This window comes from Strongylocentrotus purpuratus, unplaced genomic scaffold (assembly GCF_000002235.5).
Source record: "Strongylocentrotus purpuratus isolate Spur 01 unplaced genomic scaffold, Spur_5.0 spur5_scaffold_21, whole genome shotgun sequence".
NCBI classification, from domain to species: domain Eukaryota; kingdom Metazoa; phylum Echinodermata; class Echinoidea; order Camarodonta; family Strongylocentrotidae; genus Strongylocentrotus; species Strongylocentrotus purpuratus.
In genome coordinates this window covers 32892729-32916967 of record NW_022145607.1, presented here as the reverse complement: position 1 = coordinate 32916967, position 24239 = coordinate 32892729, and the positions used below count along the sequence as shown (strand labels likewise).

The window sequence follows — 24239 nt, the reverse complement described above, 5'->3', positions numbered from 1 at the left end:
GAATCCAGAGATAAAATTGGTCTAAATCCCACGGCGCACTACGTTTCGGGCAAACGTGGCTGCCTTGGCCGCCGGGAACATAGTGTAAACGTAGCATAACGTTGAAAGTAATACATCGCTTTTTATAAGAAACATTTATTATTATCATTATCGAAACAGACTATTCCTTGCGTACATCGGTTCAATAATTTCTTATGGGATGAATATTGTATTTCTGTTTTTTTTTAACAATAACAAGTAATTATGATGACTGAAAACTTCGATTAGATATTTAATTTGTGGTATTATATCATACCAAATTATTGAAAAAGTACATTAATTTTTTTTTTAATACCATTAATTATACGCCTCGTGCAGCCGAAAGTGGGCTATCCAGCCGTCTGTTTTTGTTGTTTTTTTTTTAATTTCCAGCGCAAAATTAAAAAAGGGTCGCATTTTAAATTAAGGTAAAACTGCAAAAGTTATGCCGCCAAGCATTATCTTTTGATTTTGAGTTGGGATCTTTCCTTTTCATTTCTTTTTTTAACCATAGTCTATATTCGCGACGAGAACACAACTTGTAATGAAAGACGTGTGAATATGTCAATAAAGATTTTTATTGAAGCAATTAAATGCTAATTAAGATTTCTGAAGGTGTGATTATAAAATCCAATATTTACCCTTACTGTTTCAATATGTGTCAATAAAAACCATGTCTCGTTGAGGCTCATGCAGTTTCCAACCTTACAATTTGTATAGATAATTAGCTGTTCACGTGTAATATAAATTGTCTTTTATCAAATTACTGAACATTTATTCTAATGTCGACTATATATTTCAAGGAACAAATAGCTCGTAATGGTGATTGACATGGATATGTTTTCATGACATTTTGTTTTTGCATGGAACTCCTCTTTTAGATTATGCTTTTTTGAATGAATCGACTTTACATTTTCATTTATTACTCCTTTCGGCTCCATAAATCGATTTATTTTTATTATTCGCTATTCTGTTTCCAACTATATTCATCAAGAGATATAAATATAGATACCAATCTGATAATAACTTTATTTATTTAGGGAAGCCTCATCAGCATTATTAACGTTCTCCCTAAAGGCTCTTGCAGTATTTCCATTTATTAAATCAAAAGACTGAAGTTATATTACATAATGATGAGATCATTTTGGTTCATTTTATATATCATTAAATGTGCTTGTTCCTTGTGTCGGATTTGTTCGTTTGTTAAAACTTTCTTGTGTGCCTTCGCGATTGATAAGGGTACGTGTGATAAACGTTTTTGATGTTCGATTTTGTCTAGATACAACAAATCTTAAAATCACTACGATCTGATATGGAAATGTTGGCATTTAGAGTGCATCGGATGGAAACGTTGTTATTGAACTGAATAAATCAATAAGCTAATAACATAGCAGTCTGATTAGAATAATTTATCATTTACCATAAGTTCCCTAAATCTGAATAACTTTATAATTTCTCTTTGCCTTACACGTTTGAGATGTTGGATTATGGTTTTAGAAATGACATTTTCTTCAAGAGCCCCTTCTCTTAAAAATATATCATTACAACCAATCAGGAAAAGCAACCGTTGCGATATAGGCCTATTCCTGTTCAAAATGTCACTAATTAGGCATTCAGATTCTTCTCTCTACAAATGTCACTCATCATTTGCCCTTTATCTAACCCTAATGAGTATCCACTTCAAGACTAAGCAGCACCAATTGTTGGAATCGACTGTTTTATTCTTTTTTTGTGCTGCAACTTTATTCCAAATTCAATATACCTAGGCGCAAGTCATGAAATTAAATCTACTGTTTGCCCAACATCGACTGGGCTATTGAATGGACATACACCGTCTGACTCTGCAAATTTCAAGCCAAATTAGGAGACCAAATAAATAATAATCTTGTGTCAATATGGGTGTTATGACGTCTTTGTCCGTCGTGTTTCTGGTATCGAGGTTATAGCGACTCATCGCCAGTTTTTCATCCGTAATTTCGGGGGTGGTGCTAACATGATTGGTATTGCCAAAGGCGTTGGGCGGGACGGAACTCTCTAATTATCTTTCCGATGTCTCTTTTCAGTGTCCATTTTATTTATAATTTTTTTCTATTCCTTTCTTCTTTAATGAATTCTTTTTCCTCTTCTTCTTCTTCTCCTCCTCCTCCTCATTTCTTCTTCCTCTCCTTATTCCCCTTTCGCTTCTCATCCTCCAATCATCTTCCCATTTTCTTCTTCTTTTTTCTTCTTTTTCTCCTTCTTTTCTGTTTCCCTTTTCTTCTTCTCCCCTAATTTGTTTCTACTTGCACTTGTTTTTATTAGTGACATTATCAATAGTAGTAGTATTACTATTATCATCATCATTATCCTCTTTCTTTCGTGTTTTCTTTTCCTTGTGTTTGCTACCAAAAGTTCAAATGTGGCATACAGATTCGTGCATGGTGTAAAGCTTAATTTCAAACATTGTCTTGTATCGTTCAAATTTCTTTCAATTAAAAACAATAGATTTTTTAATGGAATTTCAATTAGTTTATTTTAGGGCGGAGGTCAGATTATGAAGTATGTATACTTAAATTCTTCCAATATCATACATAAGAACACATTGAATGGTCGAAAGGGATGGGGAATAAGATTAATCATGTTGAAACAAATTTGATGATAAGAACTTAAAACGTCCTCAAATTATTTACATGTACATACTGTAACAAAGGAATATAGATTTATCGACGGAATTTTTTACTCCTAACATCTGACATTCATTTAGAAAAATTCTGAAAATCTGCATGGCTAACACATTTTCATGATTATTCGTAATCACTTTCAAGTCCAAATAATTCTATTTATTATTTCGCCTCAGTCGGCAGGTTACTATAACGAGAAATCCCATATTTTCTTGTTTCCTACTTCTCCAGCCTTTCTTTTCAATCGAACATTTACTTTTTAAACTTGTCTTTAAATGTTAAGGCTCAAATTGTGTAACATTACTTTACATTTCATTACTTCAAATCATCTTTTTGTTTATAAAGGGGAGAATATAGGCCTACAGATATGATGGAAAATGATCATATTGCCATTGCAATGTATCTATTTAATTTCCAATGAAAAATTGATTAACCGTCATCATGCCTTGAGTCTCTCTATCATAAATTAATTCAGCGATTGACACCATAATGATATTAATAAATTTCAGCTTTGCAGAATATTTGGGAATTTTGTATACGTGCCTATTGCTACGTTTTAATTGAACGAATTCTGGTTAGGCCTCAACTTTAAAGTTATGTAACGTTAATTGCTATATACTTTTCGTGTGCCCCTTCCGACCAGATATCGAGCGGGTTTTTATGAGCATTTTCAGGACCCCTGGGGCGACTCATAACAACGTTTGAACTTCGTTTGAACAAGCGTGCAAAGTTAAAAAACGAGAAAATTATCTTCCGCGATTGAATTTCGAACCCGAATTGGGACTGTATTTTGCACAGGAACGCCTGTGCATATACACCGACAGCCCCAAAAACAAATTGAACGAAATTGGAAAATGTTGTGGCGGATTTCCAAAGCCAAGCGCGCCTTTCTGCCGCATTTCAATCGTCGAATTCATTTCGTCTGCATTTTAACGATTTCTAACTATGCGCGCTAAACCAACCCACCTGTCTGCATACGTGCGATTGTACAATTCACTTCGTAGTATTTACCTTGGAAATCGATAGAGAAAGGTGCTTATTTCCGACGGCATATAGTGCGATGCCTATGCAGGGCAAACGAAAGGTATATCGGTTACATTTCTGATATGCTTTGGTTTGCATTGTCACGAAGCCCGCATCGCGCGCCACACTATGCGCCTGAGCAGCCGAGCCTCGCTACGCCAGAGGGAGCGAGACGCCAGAGGTCCCGGGAGAGAGTGCCTTTGAATGTGGCGTTAGCTTAGCCGTTCTCTCCCTGAACGCGTCCGCTTTTTAAAACACGCCAGACGCCACGACAAAACCCGCCATGTTTGGCACTGAGGCAACACGCCGCAGTTCCATATTTATTTTTGTTTAAGTTGAAGTGTACTTGAGTTCCTTGTATTTATCAAGTGTAGATACGATGTATGAAGTTAAAGGTATACCATCCAAGAGGAAAGTTTAGAAAGAAACTGTGATGAAACAAAACATCAATATTATTTGTGAACCTGGTTTCAACTCTCGGAAAGGATTACATTTTCAACGTTATGATATTATCATAATCCATTCCGTGCTTATTTGCTATTTCTACATTACACATTCTTTATATTCTCTTTCTCCTATTCTCCTATATTCCTTTATTTCTGATGTAATTTTTTTTCATCTTTGTTTTCTTTTCTACTTATTTTCATCATCAGTTCATCTTTCTCCTTAATTCCCATCGATATATACACTTTCCTTCCTTTATACTCTACTTATATTATAGACATTTTAATTTTTGGTTTAAGATACGCCCCTATTTCTCCAAATGGTTCATTAAAAGGATACCACTGTTAAAATTATTGGGATGTATATTTTAGGAAATGAGCAATTTCATAAGTTGAAATATTAGATAGTTTGATAATATTGTATATTTTCTACCATACCTCATGTTTTGTATTTTGTTTGTTCATTCGTTGAAATTTTATTGACATATCCATCAATAATTCGTTCAAATGTAACATCAATAAATGAATAACAAAGAAATATAAAAACATTATAATGTATATAATAATGAAATAGAATAGCCGAAACAAGCAATATCATAATAATAATACATCAACTGGAATGCTGTTTCGTATTATCAAAGATACAAACAGTTTATGGTGACATGCAGTAGGCTATATGAGTCTGTAAATCACCCCAAAATATAGGCCTACATACAAAATATACTCATGTATACACGTTGACCAGAAATACGTTTAGGTTTGAAAACTAATTTGAAGATGGCTACGTTCAACAATAGAATAAATTATTTAAAAAACTTAAACAAATTTAACAGTGAGAATACCATTAAGGCTGTGGAACATTAAAACGCCACAACCCACAGCGCTGTAAAGTTATAAATATGTTTTAATGGTGATTACATTTTACAGTCGGTGATGAGAAGATGATTAGGATATTGATGAGTTAGGATATGACAATAAATTATAATAATGACGATAACCGATAATAACAATTACCCAGGATAGCCTCATTAATAATAATACTGTTCTCCCTGAAGGCCCTGTAATTCAATTCAATTCAATTCAATTCAAAGTTTATTCAACACTCTTCATAAAAACATTTAAAACATATATACACATATACAATGGAATGATAACAAAACAAGATAGTGATAACAGAATAATAACGATGGCAATTTATGAGAGCATTATGGGGTAGGCAAAAAGGAGGGAATCCTTATAATGAAAGCTTACCCTTAAACAAACACATGTAGGACAAAAAGAAACAAGAACAAAAGAACAGAACAAAAAACAAAAACATACTAATCATAAATTATCATAATTATCACCCCGCTTTAGCCGAGCTAAATGATAAGGGCGCTCAAGCATTCGGAATTTCTTCCTACCGGGTACCCATTTACTACACCTTGGTGGAGAGGGGCAAATATTACAGACTAATATTTTGCAATCTTGCCGAAGGACATCAGTGCCTCAGCGGGACTCGAACTGCAAACCATGAGCTTCACAATCCAGCAACGTTTCCACTAGACCACGAGACCTCTCATGAATTGCCGATGAATATAATATCGAAACTGTGATGAGGACAGGGATGATTTTCTTGCTGATGATGGTAGTGGTGTTGATGATGATGGTGGTGGTGGCGGCGATGGTGCTGTTGATGGTAATGATGGTGATAATGATTGTCAAGATGATGATGATAATGTTGATGATTATCAGTATCATGGTAGTAATGATAAAGGTGATTATAATAATAATGATGGTGATGATGGTGGTGGTGATGGTGGTGATGATGATGATTATGACTATGACGATGACGATGATGAAGATGTTAACAAACATTATAACAATATTTGTTGTTATAAGTGAATATCTTTATTCGACCTATTAATTATTGATATTCTTTCTTGTTATGCGTCCGAATTATTTGATAAATAAATCATAGCATACTTGACGATCGTCGTTTTGCAAGCGCTCACTTAGCATCGTTTGACGTTATAACGTTTATTGCATGCATAACAACAGTAGTTTTAACATCGAAAAGGACATTTTACATTTTTCCAGTTGAATCAGCGTCTTAAAAATTAGCAATTAGTGAAGATAATATGTAATAAATGCCATGAATACAACATAATTATTTGGGTCTTATATACCTTCATCGCAACATACGTTTTTCGGCATTTGAATGAAAATAAAAACGAGTGATTCAAGAAAAATGATAATCGCTGAGTAGGTCAGCCTTTTTCGACGAGTTTTGAAAGGGTATTTCAGGTACGAAATGTTCATAGTGTGAGCTGCCTCGGATTTAGCGTCTCCCGGGCATGATGGCAAGAAACTGCCGTGTATATCACAGCGACAGAGCTGGGCAGCTAGAGTCAGCGAAGGTATAAATCCGCCCCCTCCCCGATCTTAAGTTTTTGCATTTCTACTGGAAAAAAACTAGCGACGTCACTCTGTAAATACTATCAATGATAATTATCAAGTGATTGTTAGTATTCATTTTGCAGCTCTTGAACTTTGCATCTTAAAGCGTTTTCGATCAGACACACTGTGAAAAGGTTGGGCAATATTTTCCAACACTTTGTCAATAGTCAACCCAACCATCTATTGGGCAATATTTTCGTATTTTGCCCAACAGTTGGTCAAGATTTTCCCAACAAGTTGGCTACCGTAGTCGGGCAGTTGAAGGGTCATATATCTTTGCCCAAATTTTGGTCAAAATACGAAACAATTATGCACGTGTGAAGTAGGGTACTTACGTTTACCAATACCACTGGTCAAAATATTGCCCAATAGATGGTTGGGTTGACTATTGGCACAACGTTGGGCAAAGTGTTGAAAAAATATTGCCCAACCTTTTCACAGTGCAGGCAAATTCATTTTGAATCATATTTAGTTAGACAATCATTTTGGGGGTGCCTTTTCTAAATTTCTCTTTTATTTGTTTTCCGTTTTTTTCTCTCCAATATTCATTTACGTTCTTATAATTTGTTGTGCTTCTTCTCCTTTGGGTTTATTTTTTATCCCCCCTTTTTAAGTCCCGCCGAGTGACCGTGGCCCGGCCCCCTCCCCACACATATCCCCGTGGTTTCGGTACATACAAGCAAAGACAAATCCGATTGAAGTTATATTGTTTGAAATGGTTATGTGTATACGTAAGTAATAAAGTTCAGGTGACAGTTATAAAATTATCAAATAAAGAGAGAATGGACATCCAATTCTTTTTTAAAGGAGAAAATTCTTGATCATCCGGGTCATCTTCTCCATCTCCCTCTGTATCTGACTCTCTGCTTACAACGTACCAGAGCCGACTATACGCAGAGTTATGCCAACTTGTTTTTTTTTATTTTCGGTGTACATTCTTTTGTTTTGTAGTTTTCCAACAGAGCAACATTCGCCATATTATTGTGTCCTACGAGTACAATGTTGGCCACTCTGTGAGATAAAAATATAGGCCTATAGACGACTCTGCTTATAAAAAAAGAAGTCAGTTTGCTGCCCTCTGCTCGGACTTTGTCGAGGAGTAGACAGATTTTATTCACCTCAGAGTCGAGAAAAAAGAAACTGGCACAGTATTCATTAAACTATTTAATAAACACCTAAATAATTATCCTTGCCATAAAGAAACACGTCCACCAGGTTTAAATTCCACATTGTGCCAACAAAAGACCTCGGTTCGGATAAAGTCAATTTCCAAAGACGGATTCTAAACTATAGAAGCCTATAAGAGACCGGTTAACTAACAATCATAATTTCGTCCTTGTTTTCACGAAGTGACGGTAGTGAGGAAAATCGTCACGCAAAGTGAATGCATTTTTTTTTCACTACCGTCACTTCGTGAAAACAGCGACGATTTATTCAAATGTATGAATGTTTCTTTCCTGGGGACCTAGTTACGAGTTTTTGATAATAAAAATAACAATGATAGTGGTGGCATGGCGCTCATTGCGCTCCATTAACCTTTAATCTCCTATACTTGGAATCCAGTCTGCACATATTACTTGTTTCTATGTCAGGCAAGGTTCTGGCAAGCTTAACAGTTGTCATGCAAGAGCAACATTTTTTAAAAGTATGCATACAATTTGAATAATTATGTTAGTGAACCGGTGTATAATTGTTTGATATTCTCATTGCTCCGGCATTGCTCCCTTCCTACATTGCGCTCATTATGGGGGTGAGGGGGGGGGGGGGGGGGGGGCATCATATAATTTACAATATGAAGTGACCGCTCTTTCAGAAATAGCTAAGTCTATTTAAAGTCTTAATATTTTCATGATCGTAGTTCATTGCGAATGGGTAGACAATTTTGAAACATGAACAAGTTGCCTGTTAGGGGGAAACAGGAAAAGTTGAAAATATTAGTAACAGAGTGGCGATAAAAGCTTGAACACTAGGTGGCGCTGTTATAGATTAATGGTGTTGTGATGTTGAGGACGATGACGCTGGCCTTGCAGCAAGTCCTTTTTCTTCACGTTTTCTTTGTGATTGTGTCGTATATTGACTCTATAGTCTATACACCGCGTAATTTGTGTTATAATATAAACAGAAGTTTGAACCCTCTATTTAAAAGTGTTGAGAGCCTCAAAAATGTGATGGCAAAATTTCACTTAAAGGTACTATGTCCCTTTTGCAGCCAACCTCAAATTCTGTAGAACTTTGCAGGAATTATGAATATGTCATGTATGTCCTATCTGTGAAATTTAAACGTTAGCAGTGTCCTAATATTCAAATTATGCAAAGAAACCCGTTTACTTGCTAGACTTCACTGTCAGATACTATTGAGTGACTGACTGGCCTTTTTTCTTCTTTGGTAATAACATACATGAAAAGAGTTGTAAAGGGTACATGAGCATTTTTCTACATCAATAACCCACTTCTTGTGATGGCCAAGATTAAACTGATTGAATCTTTGCGCAGCATAAAACGTATGACCATTCGATACAATTGTCTGAAAATCAAGACTATTACTTTTGGGCTCTATAGCCCTAAAGTCGATTTGACAACTAATTGTCATTATTTTCCCACTTGAAGACATTTTCAAGCCCCACCTTTTTTAGGGAAGTTCTAAATTAGTATTATCATTCAAATGCAGTTGGAATTTAACTTTTTCATTTTTTTTGGCCTGCAAATGGGACATAGTACCTTTAAATTGTAGCCTATCATTATGGGAAAGAGGATGCCATTTAAGACACACCTTTGCAAGGATTTAAAACAAAAAATGTGTTTCAATTCGAATATTGATAAAAGAAATTTTCGTATAGGTTTTCTGCGTACAACAGACAACCACATTTATGTATTATTTTATTAATATTTGTCTACACACACATTCTTCTTCTTTTTTTCTTTTTTTTTCGGGGGGGGGGGGGGGGAATCTTTGCAGAAGTGTGTCTTCATTTTGACATTATCTTTCACATTTTGGATACAGATTAAGTGACATCTTGCCATATTTTATAGGCTAGGGCCTAGGGGCTATAAAGTATGACAGAATGTATGTGATGGCTATCATGAGAAACAATGCAAAATTTCAGGAATATGAACAAAAACTGAACTGAACTTGGGAACGAGAAAGAAAGAAAGAGGAGGAGGAAGAATAAGAATTAGATGAAGGAGAATAATAATAAGAAGAAAAAAGGATAAGAAGAAGAAGAGAAGATAAAGAAGATGAACTTGGGAAGAAGAAGAAAAGATGTAGAAAAAAGGGGAAAGATATAGAAACAAAATAAAAGACAAGAGGGGGAAGAGGACGAGGCGGTACGTAGCCTAGAGAAGGAGGAGGGAGAGCCGAGAAGGAGGAGTAAAACGAGAAGGAGCAGGATCGAGCTATTTATTGCGGATTATAACGCGCTGATGGCGATGATGATTCGATCGGATGATGATGGATATAAGGATGGTGATGTTAATGATTGATATGACTGATTTGTAGGCTCCTCAAGTTGATCACATATAGGCCTACAGATATATTTTTCTTTCTTTCTTAAAGGCTAGGCCTACTTATTTGGCGCGGGGGGGGGGGGGTTGCTGTTTCTGTCATTGTCAAAGGTCCCAGTACTTCAGAAGGCAAAATTACAATAAGTTTTGCAATGCTATATTATTCTTGTATGCCTTCTGCTACTGTGCTGCATGGTTCCATTTTTATAAATGAAAACCCAATCCACAAGCTATACATGCACGTATGGTTGGCTGCGGGATGCAATGCAAGGCATGAGAGCGATGCAAGCAGGGAGGTCGAGGTGCACTCTCGGCTCCGATCCCTGGTACAAGTGTGTACGTGACAAAGGATGAAGACGGACATAGATTCAATGAACACGATACTATGGTACGCCATTTAAAGTGGTAAATACCATGTATTCAATAATCAATTCAACTCATAAAACAGTATTTAAAAGCAAAAATAAAATAAAATAAAATATTTGAGATGCAAGAGTATCATTATCTTAATGTAAAAGTCAAAATTTATCTTAAAAATATTAAAACAAGCATAGTTGGTCCATTGTGCGAGCGGTTTACCATAGCCTTCAGCATATCATTTGCCAGCAAATATGGCGCCCAAGCGGAGTGCGTCCAGCAAAGCCAAGGATATAGATGATGATATTCCCGATGGAACGTCAGCCCCTAGCCGGGAAGAGAAACGCAAGCGAAAGCGAACGAAATTAATCGTGGAATATCGATTGAAAGGACTAAGTGAGCTCTCTTTCAAAGAACAGATTGTTTTAATCAAGAGTTATCTGAAGGATAGGGAGTACCCGAAGGGATGCTCACAGAGCTTTCGGAGGAGTCTTCGCCGCCGCACGAAGACGTTTCGGCTGGACCCCGAGGCAGAAGACCGCTTGCAGTATGGGAAACTCGAGCATGGGCTGCCGAAACCGAAATGGCTTGAAGTCGTTGGTGACCCTGACGAACAGAAGAATCTTATGATGACAAATCATATCAGCGAGGATGATGGTAAATGGGATCATTAAAACTAGTTCTAGCCTTTTCAGACCACAGACATGATGTTGATTCTTGAAAGATAGAGTTTGAACTTTGATTTTGAGTTTGATGAGGACGATCGACGAGGCGTTATGAAAGGCGGATGTTCTGATGTGGGGTGTCGTAGCCTAATGGCTAAGTGATAATATGATGATTAATATATGGTATCAGGGAAAAAATTAATATTTATTTTTCAGGGGCTACTTTTCAAGCTTGCCTGCATGAAAATACCATTCTAAAATTTGTTTTGCATTGAACTGTATGCAAATTTACAGGGGCTCTTTTCTGATTTTCGGGGGCTCGTTTAGGCATTTCGGGGGCTAATTCGCCCCGAGCCCCCGTGTATTTTTTTCACTGTATGGTATTAATATCACCTAGCCTTAATTGGCATCCATACTCCTTCGTAAAGAAGGAGGTAAACAAAACTTAAACAGTGTTTGTAATCACCCCCTTCCTCCACGCGACTAACCGTCATCACGAACGTTGCACACTCACTGGCTTGAGAATCAGAGTTCGCTTGTGGACTCCTCTTTCTTCCGATTAAAAGCACTTCGAAATCCGTCAAGATTTTAATACAAAATATGAGATTTTGATACCAGAGTGATTAAAATGATTTCCTTTCCTTCAATTATTTTCCTGATGATAATGAGGTAACTTGTGATTTACATCGCATGTTACTGTGTTAGCATACTTTACGATGATGGCAATACAAGTGTGAAATGGCGCTCTCACTCTCAGGTAGCAAAATTCAGGGAACTCTGTGTATGCGCCTTTGTATACTAAACTAATCACTATTATTGTAAAGTAAGTATGAAATTGGCAACGCAATAGGGACATATTTTCTCTTCTTCTGGCAGAGAACCTGGGAAATTAAAATGTATGATGTAGTCTATGTTCTATTATTTTTTTCCTCAACGAAACATTACATATTTTGCCAGCAGTGTACTAAGGAGTTTATATTTCAATGAAATATATAACTATGAGGGTCTTAACCTTTTTTTGAGTAGTCTTGATAGTAATATTAAGCCCAAATTACTTACAATATACCCTTCTACTCTTATGCATGCTTTTTAAATAAAAGCGTCTCTTAAAAACTAAAAAGGCTCTTAAAAACTCAAAAGCTTCTAGAGGCTTGCGCCATTTGCGAGACATACATGTAGCAACATGTCATTATGTACAGAAGGTGAATCAAACAGTTGGTAACTAAGGGTTGGGGAGAGATACATAAATAAATTGAAATAGAAATTAGTAAACATATCTTGTAAATCTGATCCTGGTGAAAATGTGTGAAAAAAGTGAACAGTCTATAGAAATAATCTGGACCAGAATTCAGAGTGTGTGTGTGTGTAATTATGTTTTTACAGATGTGTAGCAATCAGATAATTATTTACGTCTGGGGACCGACCTTTAACGTCACCACCCGAAAGACGTGAATCAGTTTTGAACCTGCATCCTCGGCTGAATCAGTTAGTAACTTACATTGTTAGTTGGATTACAGGTGCACGCCACAACGCCCTGTCAGAGTTTCTTCGTAACCACTTATCAACTTTTTTCATCCATCCCAGGGCACCATCTCGGCAGGGACATCACTCACAAGAGAGTGACGGATCGGTACTACTGGCAGACGGTCGGGCAGGACTGCATCAACTTTGTGCGGAACTGTACCGTATGTCAGTCCAGCACGGCGCCGAGGAGCAAGGAGGGTACCTCGGTTGGATGGAGTCCAGCAAAGTCCGGCAGGGTCCAGTACGGGTCAGGAGTGTGGAAACAGGTAGGTCAACATTTCTGTTAGCTATTACACCTTGGCTTTAGGCAGGGTATGTTACTGACATTGCTACCCCTACTGTAATGTATTTTCAGTGAAAGCATACACAGAGATGCCAATCAGTATGATTTTATCGTATTTAGTACTTTGATTTTTTTTAAATATCTGACACTTGTTTTTCTTCTAATTGGTTTATAATGTCAGTTAACAAGAGTATGGCTCATGTTTCCATGAGTATAATGCAAGGCTTAACAGTAATTTTTTTCTCACTTCTACTTCTGACTTGAACCAAATTCTAATTGGCCCTAAATATGCAAGCAATTATAGTTGTATAATTATTCTCATTATGCATTAAAACAGCCTTTTTGCATTATAAAAATAATTGCTGATGCTTTACAATTTTCTCATTAAATTTTAATGAAAAAGCAAACATTTTACTTGCCCATTCTTACCAGTAGAACATTGGCCCGGGGCTAACGGGCCAGTGGTAGTGTCAAGTTGTTGTGAAAATAAGATTTTTTAGGATATTCATTTTTTTTGTGTCAAGAGGTTGGCCTTATAGATTTCCTAGCGATTTCTGGTTAATGTACCCGAGCATCATCACACACTTATCAGTTGGTGATGCACTGTGGGACATGGCTGTCGACACATTGGGACATTGTGAGCAGTAGATGGCACTAGAATACCCTGCCTTTAAGGAAAGTGAAAGACTCTGAAAACTTTGCATGATACTCTGGCAGAACATCTTAGACTGCAAGTGCATGCCAGGGATTTAATTGCTCGGAATAGTGTCACCATCGATTTTCAACGTCCAACCCAAAAGTGGTGGAGCAAAGGAAATGAATGAATAAATGGATGTTTGTGTTATATGCTCTCCCTCTTCCATTTTTTAAATGAATGCCTGAATTAATGGATATTACATACTGTTTTCACACTTGCAGAATTTTGCTTAACCCCAGACTATAGGTGGGGTTGAAGGGGGGTCTTAGCCCTACCTATAGTCCGGGGTTAAGCTTATTCCATTTTCTGTTCAGACACGTATTTACCAAAGTGGGCTAGCCCCATCTATAGTAGCTGCCCTTGCAAAAAAGCAGGGCTAACCCAGCAATTGCGGTGCCACGCAAATGAATGAGAACAGAAACAAAAAACAGACCGGTAATACGCAATGGAGCGAATTAATGAATATTCACGCTACCGGTATACAGCTAGTACGGGGCTAACGAATTGCAGTGAGAACAGCATGAATTTTCTTATTCCGGGATAGGCGCTTAGTATAGGCCTAAAAAAGCTTGTGTGAAAAGCCAAACAAGTTAAAGTACAGGGTTGAGCAAAACAAGTGTGAAAAGAGTATGAGTTATCTCAAATTTGCTCTCTCTCTCATTATTTTCACAGGCGGGAGTTGCTATCCTGGGGCCTTTCGAGCGGACGTTGAGAGACAACAAATTCCTGGTTGTGGTTTGGGATTACTTCACCAAGTGGTCGGAAGCAGAAGCCATACCTTACACATCTTCTCTCCTCATAGCTCGCTTCCTCTACTCGGTGATGACCAGGTATGTATAAATCTTGGAGCCAATTTTCAGGTGCAAAGTTACCATCTTTAAAAGGGATTGGATAACTTTGTCTCAGATTCTGAAACAAAATCCTAGATTTAGCTCATTCTGCAATGATTATAAACCTTTAGGTCAGTCAGGAACCCCATGACTTTTACAAGCCGATCACCTGTCTGATTATCAAGATATTTATGATTGGAAATCGAAATCAAATTTTGCGTTTTCCTAACGGTTTTCATAACACTACAGTCTATTGGGGGAAACAAGTATGGTAAAACCGACCACTCAAATATTGTCACTTTTCTTTACTTTTTTGAAGCACATTTTTTAGGGCTTCAATATTACACCATATCACAGACACTGATAACACGTACATGTAGGGCCATGCATCTCAGATTTAACATTGTTAAACGATCCCTTTAAAAGCAAAATAGTAGTAATAATGGTACTTTTGTTAAACCTCGGAAGCCTCATCAGCTTCAGTGCTGTTCTTCATGAGGCTCCTGCAGTTAAGCCAGTTATCATTACCTCAGCAAATGCCAGGTACCTACCGATGAGAGTGGCGAAGTTTGAATAATATCTTACCATTGGCAGGTAATGCCGGGGTTGGATTCGAACCCTCATCCCTTGGATTTAGAGTTCAGTGAATGAATTGCTATACCACAACACCTTCAAAAACATTGCACAATTAAGAAAAAAAATTAATAGTTGATATTTGGCTGATCTAACAGATATCTGATAGACTTGTTCATTTCAATATCTTATTTCTTAAATCTCTCAAAAACGAATGTAGATTGGGATGGGTGCGCATCACGTTCTACGACGAACCCTCCGACTTTGTCCAGGAAATCCAGGACGAGTTCTCCTCCATCAGCCGGGCCAACCAGACATTCCATGCCGCGGAGAAACCCGACGACGTCTCGCTGGACGAACCCTACTGCAACTCGGTTATGGAGGCACTCTTCACCCTGACCCGGGGCCACGTGGAGGACTGGGACCAGCATATAGACTGGGCCATGTACCAGTACAGGACCACCAAACACCCCATCATGGGCTACTCACCCTTCCAACTCATGTTCAATAGGTAAAGGATCATTGGTATTTTGCAAGGGTAACATTCTGTACATGAGGATTGGGTTCAAAGATTGGGACCAACATAGACTGGGCCATGTACCAGTACAGGACCACCAAACACCCCATCATGGGCTACTCACCCTTCCAACTCATGTTCAATAGGTAAAGGATTACTGGTAGTTTTCAATTGTATGTATATGTATTAGCTGTGTTTTATTAGGACCATCGTATAGACTGGACTTTGTACCGGTATAGAGACAAAATACTGGATACGTGCTCATGAAAGTTATGTAATCATCATTTCATTTATGCACAAGCAGTGCACTCCATGATACACAGGTGAAAGTATTCTTTGAAAAGGGGAAACAGGCTATTTATGTAGCACCTTCATCGCTGTAGGAGTGATTATTTCAAAATGTACAAAGTGGGACCTCTTTATGTTTTGAAGATCTGTAGATATTCGGGGTCATTTGGAACATGTGCTAACCATGAACTGGTCTATTACCAGCATCACAGTATTAGGTTGAAACATTGGTAGTTGTAGTACCTAAATCTCATTCCAAACTTGTAACATGATATTCCTACCTTCCTACAGAGCTCCCTATGATCCTAACAACACTGATCAGAACAGCGAGACGTACGAAGATCACGTCCAAGAATCCGGCGAGAGGAAGAGGGTGCTCCTCAAAGATGCCAGGCGCATCCTGAGCAACGCAAGATTGCGCCACCACAGGCGGATAAGACGAGGAGATGAAGCCAGCAATACAACATGTCCAGTAAGCCATTTAATAATTCATGTTCTCTGTGTAACAGTCGACCAGGGGGTGTTTCACAAAGACTAAGATCGGCTTTAAAGGGACCGTTTAACAATGTTAAATCTGAGATGCACGGCCCTACGTGTTATCAGTGTCTGTGATATGGTGTTATATTGAAGCCCTAAAAAAATGCGCTTCAAAATGATCAAGAAGTGCCTCAAAAAAGTAAAAACTTTGAGTGACCGGTTTTACCACATTCGTTTTTCCCAATAGACTGTAGTGTTATGAAAACCGTTTGGCAAACGCAAAATTTGATTTTGATTTTCAATCATTAATATCTTGATAATCAGACAGGCGATCGGCTTGTAAAAGTCATGGGGTTCCTGACTGACCTAAAGGTTTATAATTATCATTGCAGCATGAGCTAAATCACAGATTTTTTTAAAGGATCTAAGACAAAGTTACCGGATCCCTCTAAGTTGGACTTAACTTTTGGAGGCCTTTTATGCCACTGTTTGCTCCAACCATTATGATCTTTAAATGATAGTTTTTCCTTCAATAATGAATTATCAAAAAATGTAGATTTGTGACCATGATTTTTAAGTCCCTTGAGAGACCAATGCCAGTAAATGGTGAGAGCAAACAGTGGCATGAATGGCCTGCCGTAGTTAAGTCCAACTTCAAGTCGATCTGAGTCTTTGTGAAACACCCCCCTGTTCACGAAGATATTTACGGATGTTTCTTTCCAGGAGACGTAGTGACAAGTTATTTCATTGACCTGTTATTAATGAATGAACTACAATACATGGAATCCTTCTGCCTAAAGTACTTTTTGGAATGTCGGGCAAGCATCTGGAAAATTATTTTGTGTGTGTTAATGAATGACACACTGTGTTTAATAAAGAGCTTGCGTGCATTCACCTGAGCTCTGTGGTATAAGATACAGGAATGCAAAGCTTATTACAATTTAAATCACCATTCAAAACGATGTGGTTTTCCTATGTTGTATCTGAACAAGCTTTATCCGGTAAACTTATTCAGTGAAAATATAATATTGGCACCGGCTTGATAAAATTATTTTAGCTGATTTCTGACATTTTCAACCATTTTCTGTATCTCCTTCTCCCTCTCCCTTTGCCAGACTCAGCCTCAGTCACAAGACTCGCCACCAAACCAGCATCAACAAGCTAGTCAACAACTCTTACCACCCAGACAGCCACAACAACCACAACACCAACAGCAGCAACAACATCAGCCACCTCTACGACTACCTCCCCCTCCACCACAACCCCGCCATCCTCATCCTCACCAGCAACACCAACCGCAGCAACAGCAGCAGCAGCAGCAACCTGGACCCAGGCAACAAGGTCAACCACCGCAGCAACCCGGACAACCACCACCACATCTCTCGCAACAGCCGCCACTGACACAGCTGCCACCCCCGCCACCCATCCATCAACCCATCTTAACTGTCTACCAGCACCCCGAACACCCCCAGGCCGAGACACAAGTCATCAGCTCCAGTTATGCGTACATGGATCTTCCAGCCCTATCCTGCCCCTAAGCCGTTCTTCAATAATGGTTTTGTGTGTTATCAGTTTCAACTTAAAGTGACTCGGTAACAATTGCCTCAGATTTTGAAAGAAAATTCTTGATTTAGCTCATGCTGCATTCGTAATTATCAAAAGTAAGGTCGGTCAGGAATCCCATGACTTTCGATCGCCTGTCTGATTATCAAGATATTTAAGATTGGAAATGGAAATTTCATTTTTCGTTTTCCTAACGGTTTATATAACATTACAGTTTTGGGGGGGAAATGAGTATGGTAAAACCTGTCACTCAAAGATTTTTCAATTTTTTTGAGGCACTTCATGATCATTTTGAAGCGCAATTTTTGTATATGGCTTCAATATTTCACCATATCACAGACACTGATAACACGTAGGGCCATTCATCTCAGATTTAACATTGTTAAACGATGCCTTTAAAAGTCGGTATTCCACTGATCAAGTTGAAGCTCACGTACGGTTTTGGTAGCAAAAAGGAAATTGGAAAGAAACATCTTAGAGGGAAAGTTTGAAGTATTTTAGTACAAAGCAAATTGAAGGGGACCTCGCAAGATACGTCACAGAGTTTCCAATTTGTATTTTTTACCTTCAAAATTCATAACTTTCTTGTTCTGAATCTGAACTGAGTTCAGTCGGCTCAAATTTTACTGACCTGTATTGTTTAAAATTTCACTTGAGGAAGAAAAATCTTCAGAGCAGCTTAGTATTGCTAGTATTTTCCTATCAATCATCTAAAATCAAGATTTTTTTCTTTTTGGGGGGCGGGCTTTCCAAAACTATTCATGACCTTTTAAGCTTACCCTGCATCTGAGATCACGTTTAAAAAAGGAAAACATAGACCTCAGACTAACTCATTAACAAAAGGTTATGCCCAGTGCTGGGTTAAAAAACTAGTAGAATATGGGCCAAAGGCTTGTTGTTCCGGTACATGTATTCATAAAGGAAGACTAAATGTTAACCTGGATTAAGTGAATTATGGAGCACCAAGTGCCGTGTATCAGGCTCTTTGCTTCTGTATGAAGTTGCTGTGATTTAGGAAATGAGTAAATAATAATAATGTAATATTGAGTTCTTGTATAGCGCATAATACATTATGAAATAATGTCTCTATGCACTTCCAAATGGTATGGATTAGATCTATGTAAAATAGAAATTGATGTCATAATGATATTGTTTATGTTTGCTCATTTAGTTAGTAACAAACTTACAAATAATAATGTCAAGTTTGCATGACGAATGATGGGGAAGATCACTAAGCAGCGAGGTGACATTTTTTATCAAAAAATGTTTGTGTTACATTTTTGTTTCTTTCATTTTTGATAGACAAAACATTGAGATTTTAATTTGATTTTATTTCAATGCTGTAGTTCTTACTTCAGCTATTAGAACCGTTTTATCTTAAGTTCTTGGACAAACAAAAAGATGCAAATTATAAACAGGATCTGCCATAAAGAGAAGTGACTTTGCATCCATAATAATAATGCTGGCAATTTTTTTCAACTCTTTCAACATGATAGTAACATTGTGGAATGTTCAGGTAAGGAAATGCTGCTTTAGCAATATTTTCATGAATGATGTTGATATAGAATGATTGATTTTTATCATTTTGCGGTGATGTACACATTTTCACATTGCATCGATAGGAAACCCTGTGTAGTCATTGAATCATGTATTTAAATATTGTAATCTTTACGAATGTCAGCTGTTTGAAATACAAACAGTTATTTGAGGATTTTATTGTTGAGCATTTATTATTATTATGTTTAAACCCATATGATATTGAATGCTGTTTGTGGATTTCTGTAGTTTCAGATGTTACAATGTCAGGTGTGTGAAATACCAATGAAAATGTGAATGAAATGAATCATATTTTAAGAATCCTTAGCAATAGGTCAGTCAATCAATTCCTAGCTTTACTTGTAAGAGTTTTCTCTGGAGTTATTAACATCGTCCAGTTACCATTGTATTTTTATTTGTGTGCCCTTTTGAAGCATACTTATTTATGCTTATAAGCCTCCCATCACCTTTTTAGTGTTTGTTATATTGGATCACTGAATTGTTCATTTTCAGATAAGTCTCAAAGCGTTGATATTTCAACAACTTTCAAGACTTCTTTTTTTCACAAGCAGAACCCTCTATATATCGCAGGGAAAAAAATTAATATTTATTTTTGGGGGGCTACTTTTCAACCTTGCCTGCATGAAAAAAACATTCTAAAATTTGTTTTGCATTGAACTCTATGCACATTTTTGGGGCTCTTTCTGATGTTCGGTGCTCTTTTGGGCATTTTGGGGGCTATTTCGCCCTGAGCCCCTGTGTATTTTTTTCACTGATATATCGAGTTTGTTCAACTTGGTTACAACATGACATAAATGTATATTATTTTGCTTTGTGCTTGCCCAACAAAGCAGTATTTGCCAAATAGCCAAAACTCTCATAACCAGTGTCTTATCTCTCCTGGGGAGTGTTTCACAAAGACTAAGATTGCCTCTTAGTCGGACAGGCCGTTCATGCCATTTTTTTTTGGACGTACAAATCAGCTCACTTATTTATGTTTATAAGCCTTCATTACCTTTTTAGTTTTTAGTTTTATTTGATCACCGATTTGTTATTTTTAGATAATTCTCAAATCGTCAAGATATTTCACCAGCTCTTATCTCTCCTGGGGAGTGTTTCACAAAGACTAAGATTGCCTCTTAGTCGGACAGGCCGTTCATGCCACTTTTTTTGGTCACAAATCTACAGAATGAACATTTGTTGATAATTCATTATCGAAGGAAAAAATATCTAAAGATCATGATGGTGAGAGTAACCAGTGGCATGAACAGCCCGCCAAAGTTAAGTCTAACTTATAGTCCATCTTAGTCTTTGTGAAACACTCCCTAGGGCATAGTGAGCCCTCTGTTGGTAGATTTTGTCCAGTCCAGTAGTTAGTTGTGTGGAAGATGTAGTTGGATTTAACACTACCAAGGCCCTACCTAATTATGTACACCAATTACAATAACATTTAATTACCCTAAAAAGTCTTGACAATCTTAACTGTTGGGGTCACCCAAGGGAAACAAAGTGGCCATTGCAGACAAGACAGGTGGCCTTTCTATACAGGTTCTACAACATATATTTTTTTCCCCAAGAAAGACAAAATATAGACATAGTCACTAGAGATACAGTAGGTGGTCTTTATAAAGAAGTGGCTACTAAGACAGATCTGGCTGTACATCTGTATGACCCAGGTGAGGTACATGGGTACCTGGCAGGAATTAATTAATTGAAAAGCTAGAGCCCTGTAATGGCACTTCAGCTAAAGCTGAGAGCAATAATTAATGCGCCTCGGAATTAAAATTTCTATTATTATTATTATACTGCCAATAATGTTTGAATCATTTATTCAATGTAGATTGTATATAACCGTTGTAGATATGTACAGTCAGTTATTGCATGAAGTTTGTTGATGAATACAAATATAACCTTCTTGCAATTTTTGTAGAAAAGAAAAACGTTGTTGGTCTAATTTCTTTATTGAGTGTGAAGTAATAAGAGGATATGAATAACTAAGCAGAATATATCGGTGTTTATTCCCACCCACACCCTCAAATCTACATATGGTCTATTTACATGTCGAGGGGTCAGTGACACAAAGATTTAACTCCATTTTGGCTATTTTGAGAAAAAGTGGTTTATGTGTCACTGAGCACTAGGGCCTTAAGGAGTCAAGTCTGTGTTTCACTAGCCATTAACTTCAATGAGGTGTTGGGTGGAGTTAAGTCTTTGTGTTTTCTGGAAAGCCCACATTTTGATATCAAATACTCATTTTGGAAAAAATATGGAGTTACGTCTTTGTAACACCGAACCCTTGATGTAGAAACTTAAAAGCAATATCGAACTGATGAACTTTCTGCCCTAGCATACTGTTTTTTGCACAGCAGCATATTATGGTCAAGTTGTCAACAGTATACGTAACCCAATAAATACCTAATTTCCACTTAGCAGACAGGGGCCCCTTCCTCGAAACCGTCACGAGTCTATTAAACTTCTGACTATCCCATTGAAACGTGTGTTATAGAATTAAGAAGTTAGACTTATGACGGTTTCGAATAACGGGGCCCCAGAGGACTCTATGCGAGAACCAGGCGCGCCGGAAGCAGTTTGGGATTGGGGGGGGGGGGCAAACATTCCAGGGGGCTCACCTTCCGAGGGCAGTGACGTAATGAGAAAAAACGTTCGGAAGGGGGAGGGGGGCAGACGAAAAATCTGCATCACCACCAGTCTTACACGTTACATGCAGGTCCCGCGGAACGTTTTTCAAAGTGAAGTATTAACGATCAGGTAGAGCGTAAATTGGCGTGGGGTCCAGCCTCGGCAGGGTGTCAAGGGGCTGAGCCCCGGAAGCTCAGGGATTTTAGGTATTTAATTACGGTTAGATGAGCATCCAGGGGCCTCTTTAAGGCCATTGACATGTTCCAGAGGGGGGGGGGGGGGGGGGGGAGCCCCCAGAAGCTCAGAGGTTTTAATATTTGACTACGGTCAGATGAGCAACCAGGGGCCGCCCTAGGGCACTTGGTGGGGTCCAGGGGGCAGGGCCCCCGGAAGCTCAGGGGTTTTAGGTATTGAATAATGGTCAGATGAGCATCCAGGGGCCGCCTTATAGGGCCCTTGGTGGGGTCCAGGGGGCAGAGCCCCGGAAGCTCAGGGGTTTTAGGTATTTAATAATGGTCAGATGAGCATCCAGGGGCCCGCCTTATAGGGCCCTTGGTGGGGTCCAGGGGGCAGAGCCCCCGGAAGCTCAGGGGTTTTAGGTATTTAATTACGGTCAGATGAGCATCCAGGGGCCCGCCTTAGGGCCCTTGGTGGGGTCCGGGGGCGGAGCACCCGTAAGCTCTGGGGTTTTAGGCATTTAATTACGGTCAGATGAGCATTTTTTATGCCTTATTTGTGACATTGGCAGGTCACTTATTTTTTCTCTCCGTCTTTCTTTCTTTTTCTCTTTAACATACTTTTTCAAAAAGTGAGGGGGGAGGGGCTCGAGCCCAGCCACTTTGCAGACCATGTCATAAAGGCTTCTAAATAAGCGTATTTTTCGCCCGACTGTAATTTGGGAATTTCTTATTTTCCAACAAACGCATAAAAAGGTATGACTTTAAAAAAAATGGAGAAAAAATACCGGAAAATCATGTCATAATAGCAACATGTGTAAATCACTGGTATCGTATAGATATACCCCCCCCCCCCCATCAGTACGCCAGCGTTCAGGGGCTCATGTCTTCTCACCCCTATAACAAAACCAAAAAAACAGACACGTTTTCCCATTCTCGCACAATATGTCCACGATATGCGCGTATCGCTATTATAAACCGTATAGGTAGCATGCGCAATGTTTATAAAAATTTAATTCCTGTGAACTTTCCTTTTCTTTGAATGGAATGGTATATGTGCTTTAATTCAGGTTTTTATTATTGTTATGTTCTTTTGGGTTAAAAATACAAACCATGTTTATTCCTTTACTGCTTTTTTTTTTTTTTTTTGGAGGGGGGGGGGGGCGTTTTGGGGGGGCAAAAATGCGTTTTGCCCCCCCCCACTTTTTTGACTGGGGGGGGGGGGGGGGGGGCAACTGCCCCCCCTGCCCCCCCACTTCCGGCGCCTATGGCGAGAACCATACTGCTACAGCCGACCCGAGATGGTGCCAGAGAAGATTGTGCGGTAGAACTTCTAATACAGTATGGCTTTACAATTGATAAGGGAATATTGACGAACAAAGCTGTACAATATTATTTTCAACTTGCTCTTAGTAACCCCCCCCCCCCCCCCCCCCACTGTTGCTGCTACTACTGCAGGAGCAGAGCACCAATGGCGTTACGAGTATCAGAAGGAGATAATGATGACGATTATGAAAAGAAAGAGTAAATAATTTGTCCAACAAAGTAATCATATCGACTGCTATAAACATGTATGATATAAAAACGGTTTTATTAAGCATACCTCTGTTTAAAAAAAGATCACATTGTAATAGTTATCTACCTGCGAATGTACATTTCATAATTATTTCAAAATACTTTCATCTATCAGCATGTTATATACACAAAAAAAGAATCGACGAGATCAAAAAATGAGTTTAAGCATGCAAGAAATCATTGAAATTACATCAATAATATTTATACTGACTATTTCGTGAAAGCAGGAAAAGCTAGAAATGGAATATTTACATCTAAAATATTTTCAATTTCTCTTGTAATGTAATCAAAGGTTGAAAGACAGTATCATTTACCCTTCAGATTGGCGTAGAATACAATTATTTTTCATTCACATTATAGATTCTCCTATGCAAATAATGTCATTATTTTGGCAATGATATATGTATATGTCAACTAGACTGAAGCCCAACTCATATGGTTGCAACAAGTA

General features: G+C 38.1%; 1 protein-coding gene across 1 annotated transcript; it reads left to right on the top strand.

The window, feature by feature from the left end:
• Positions 1-10698: 10698 nt before the first annotated feature.
• On the top strand, positions 10699-17836 carry LOC100892515 (gypsy retrotransposon integrase-like protein 1). The gene is made up of 6 exons (XM_030994337.1): positions 10699-11101; positions 12694-12899; positions 14286-14443; positions 15237-15527; positions 16113-16293; positions 17414-17836. The coding sequence occupies exons 1-6, from the start codon at positions 10699-10701 to the stop codon at positions 17834-17836; spliced, it is 1662 nt and encodes a 553-aa protein (XP_030850197.1).
• The last annotated feature ends 6403 nt before the right edge of the window (positions 17837-24239 follow it).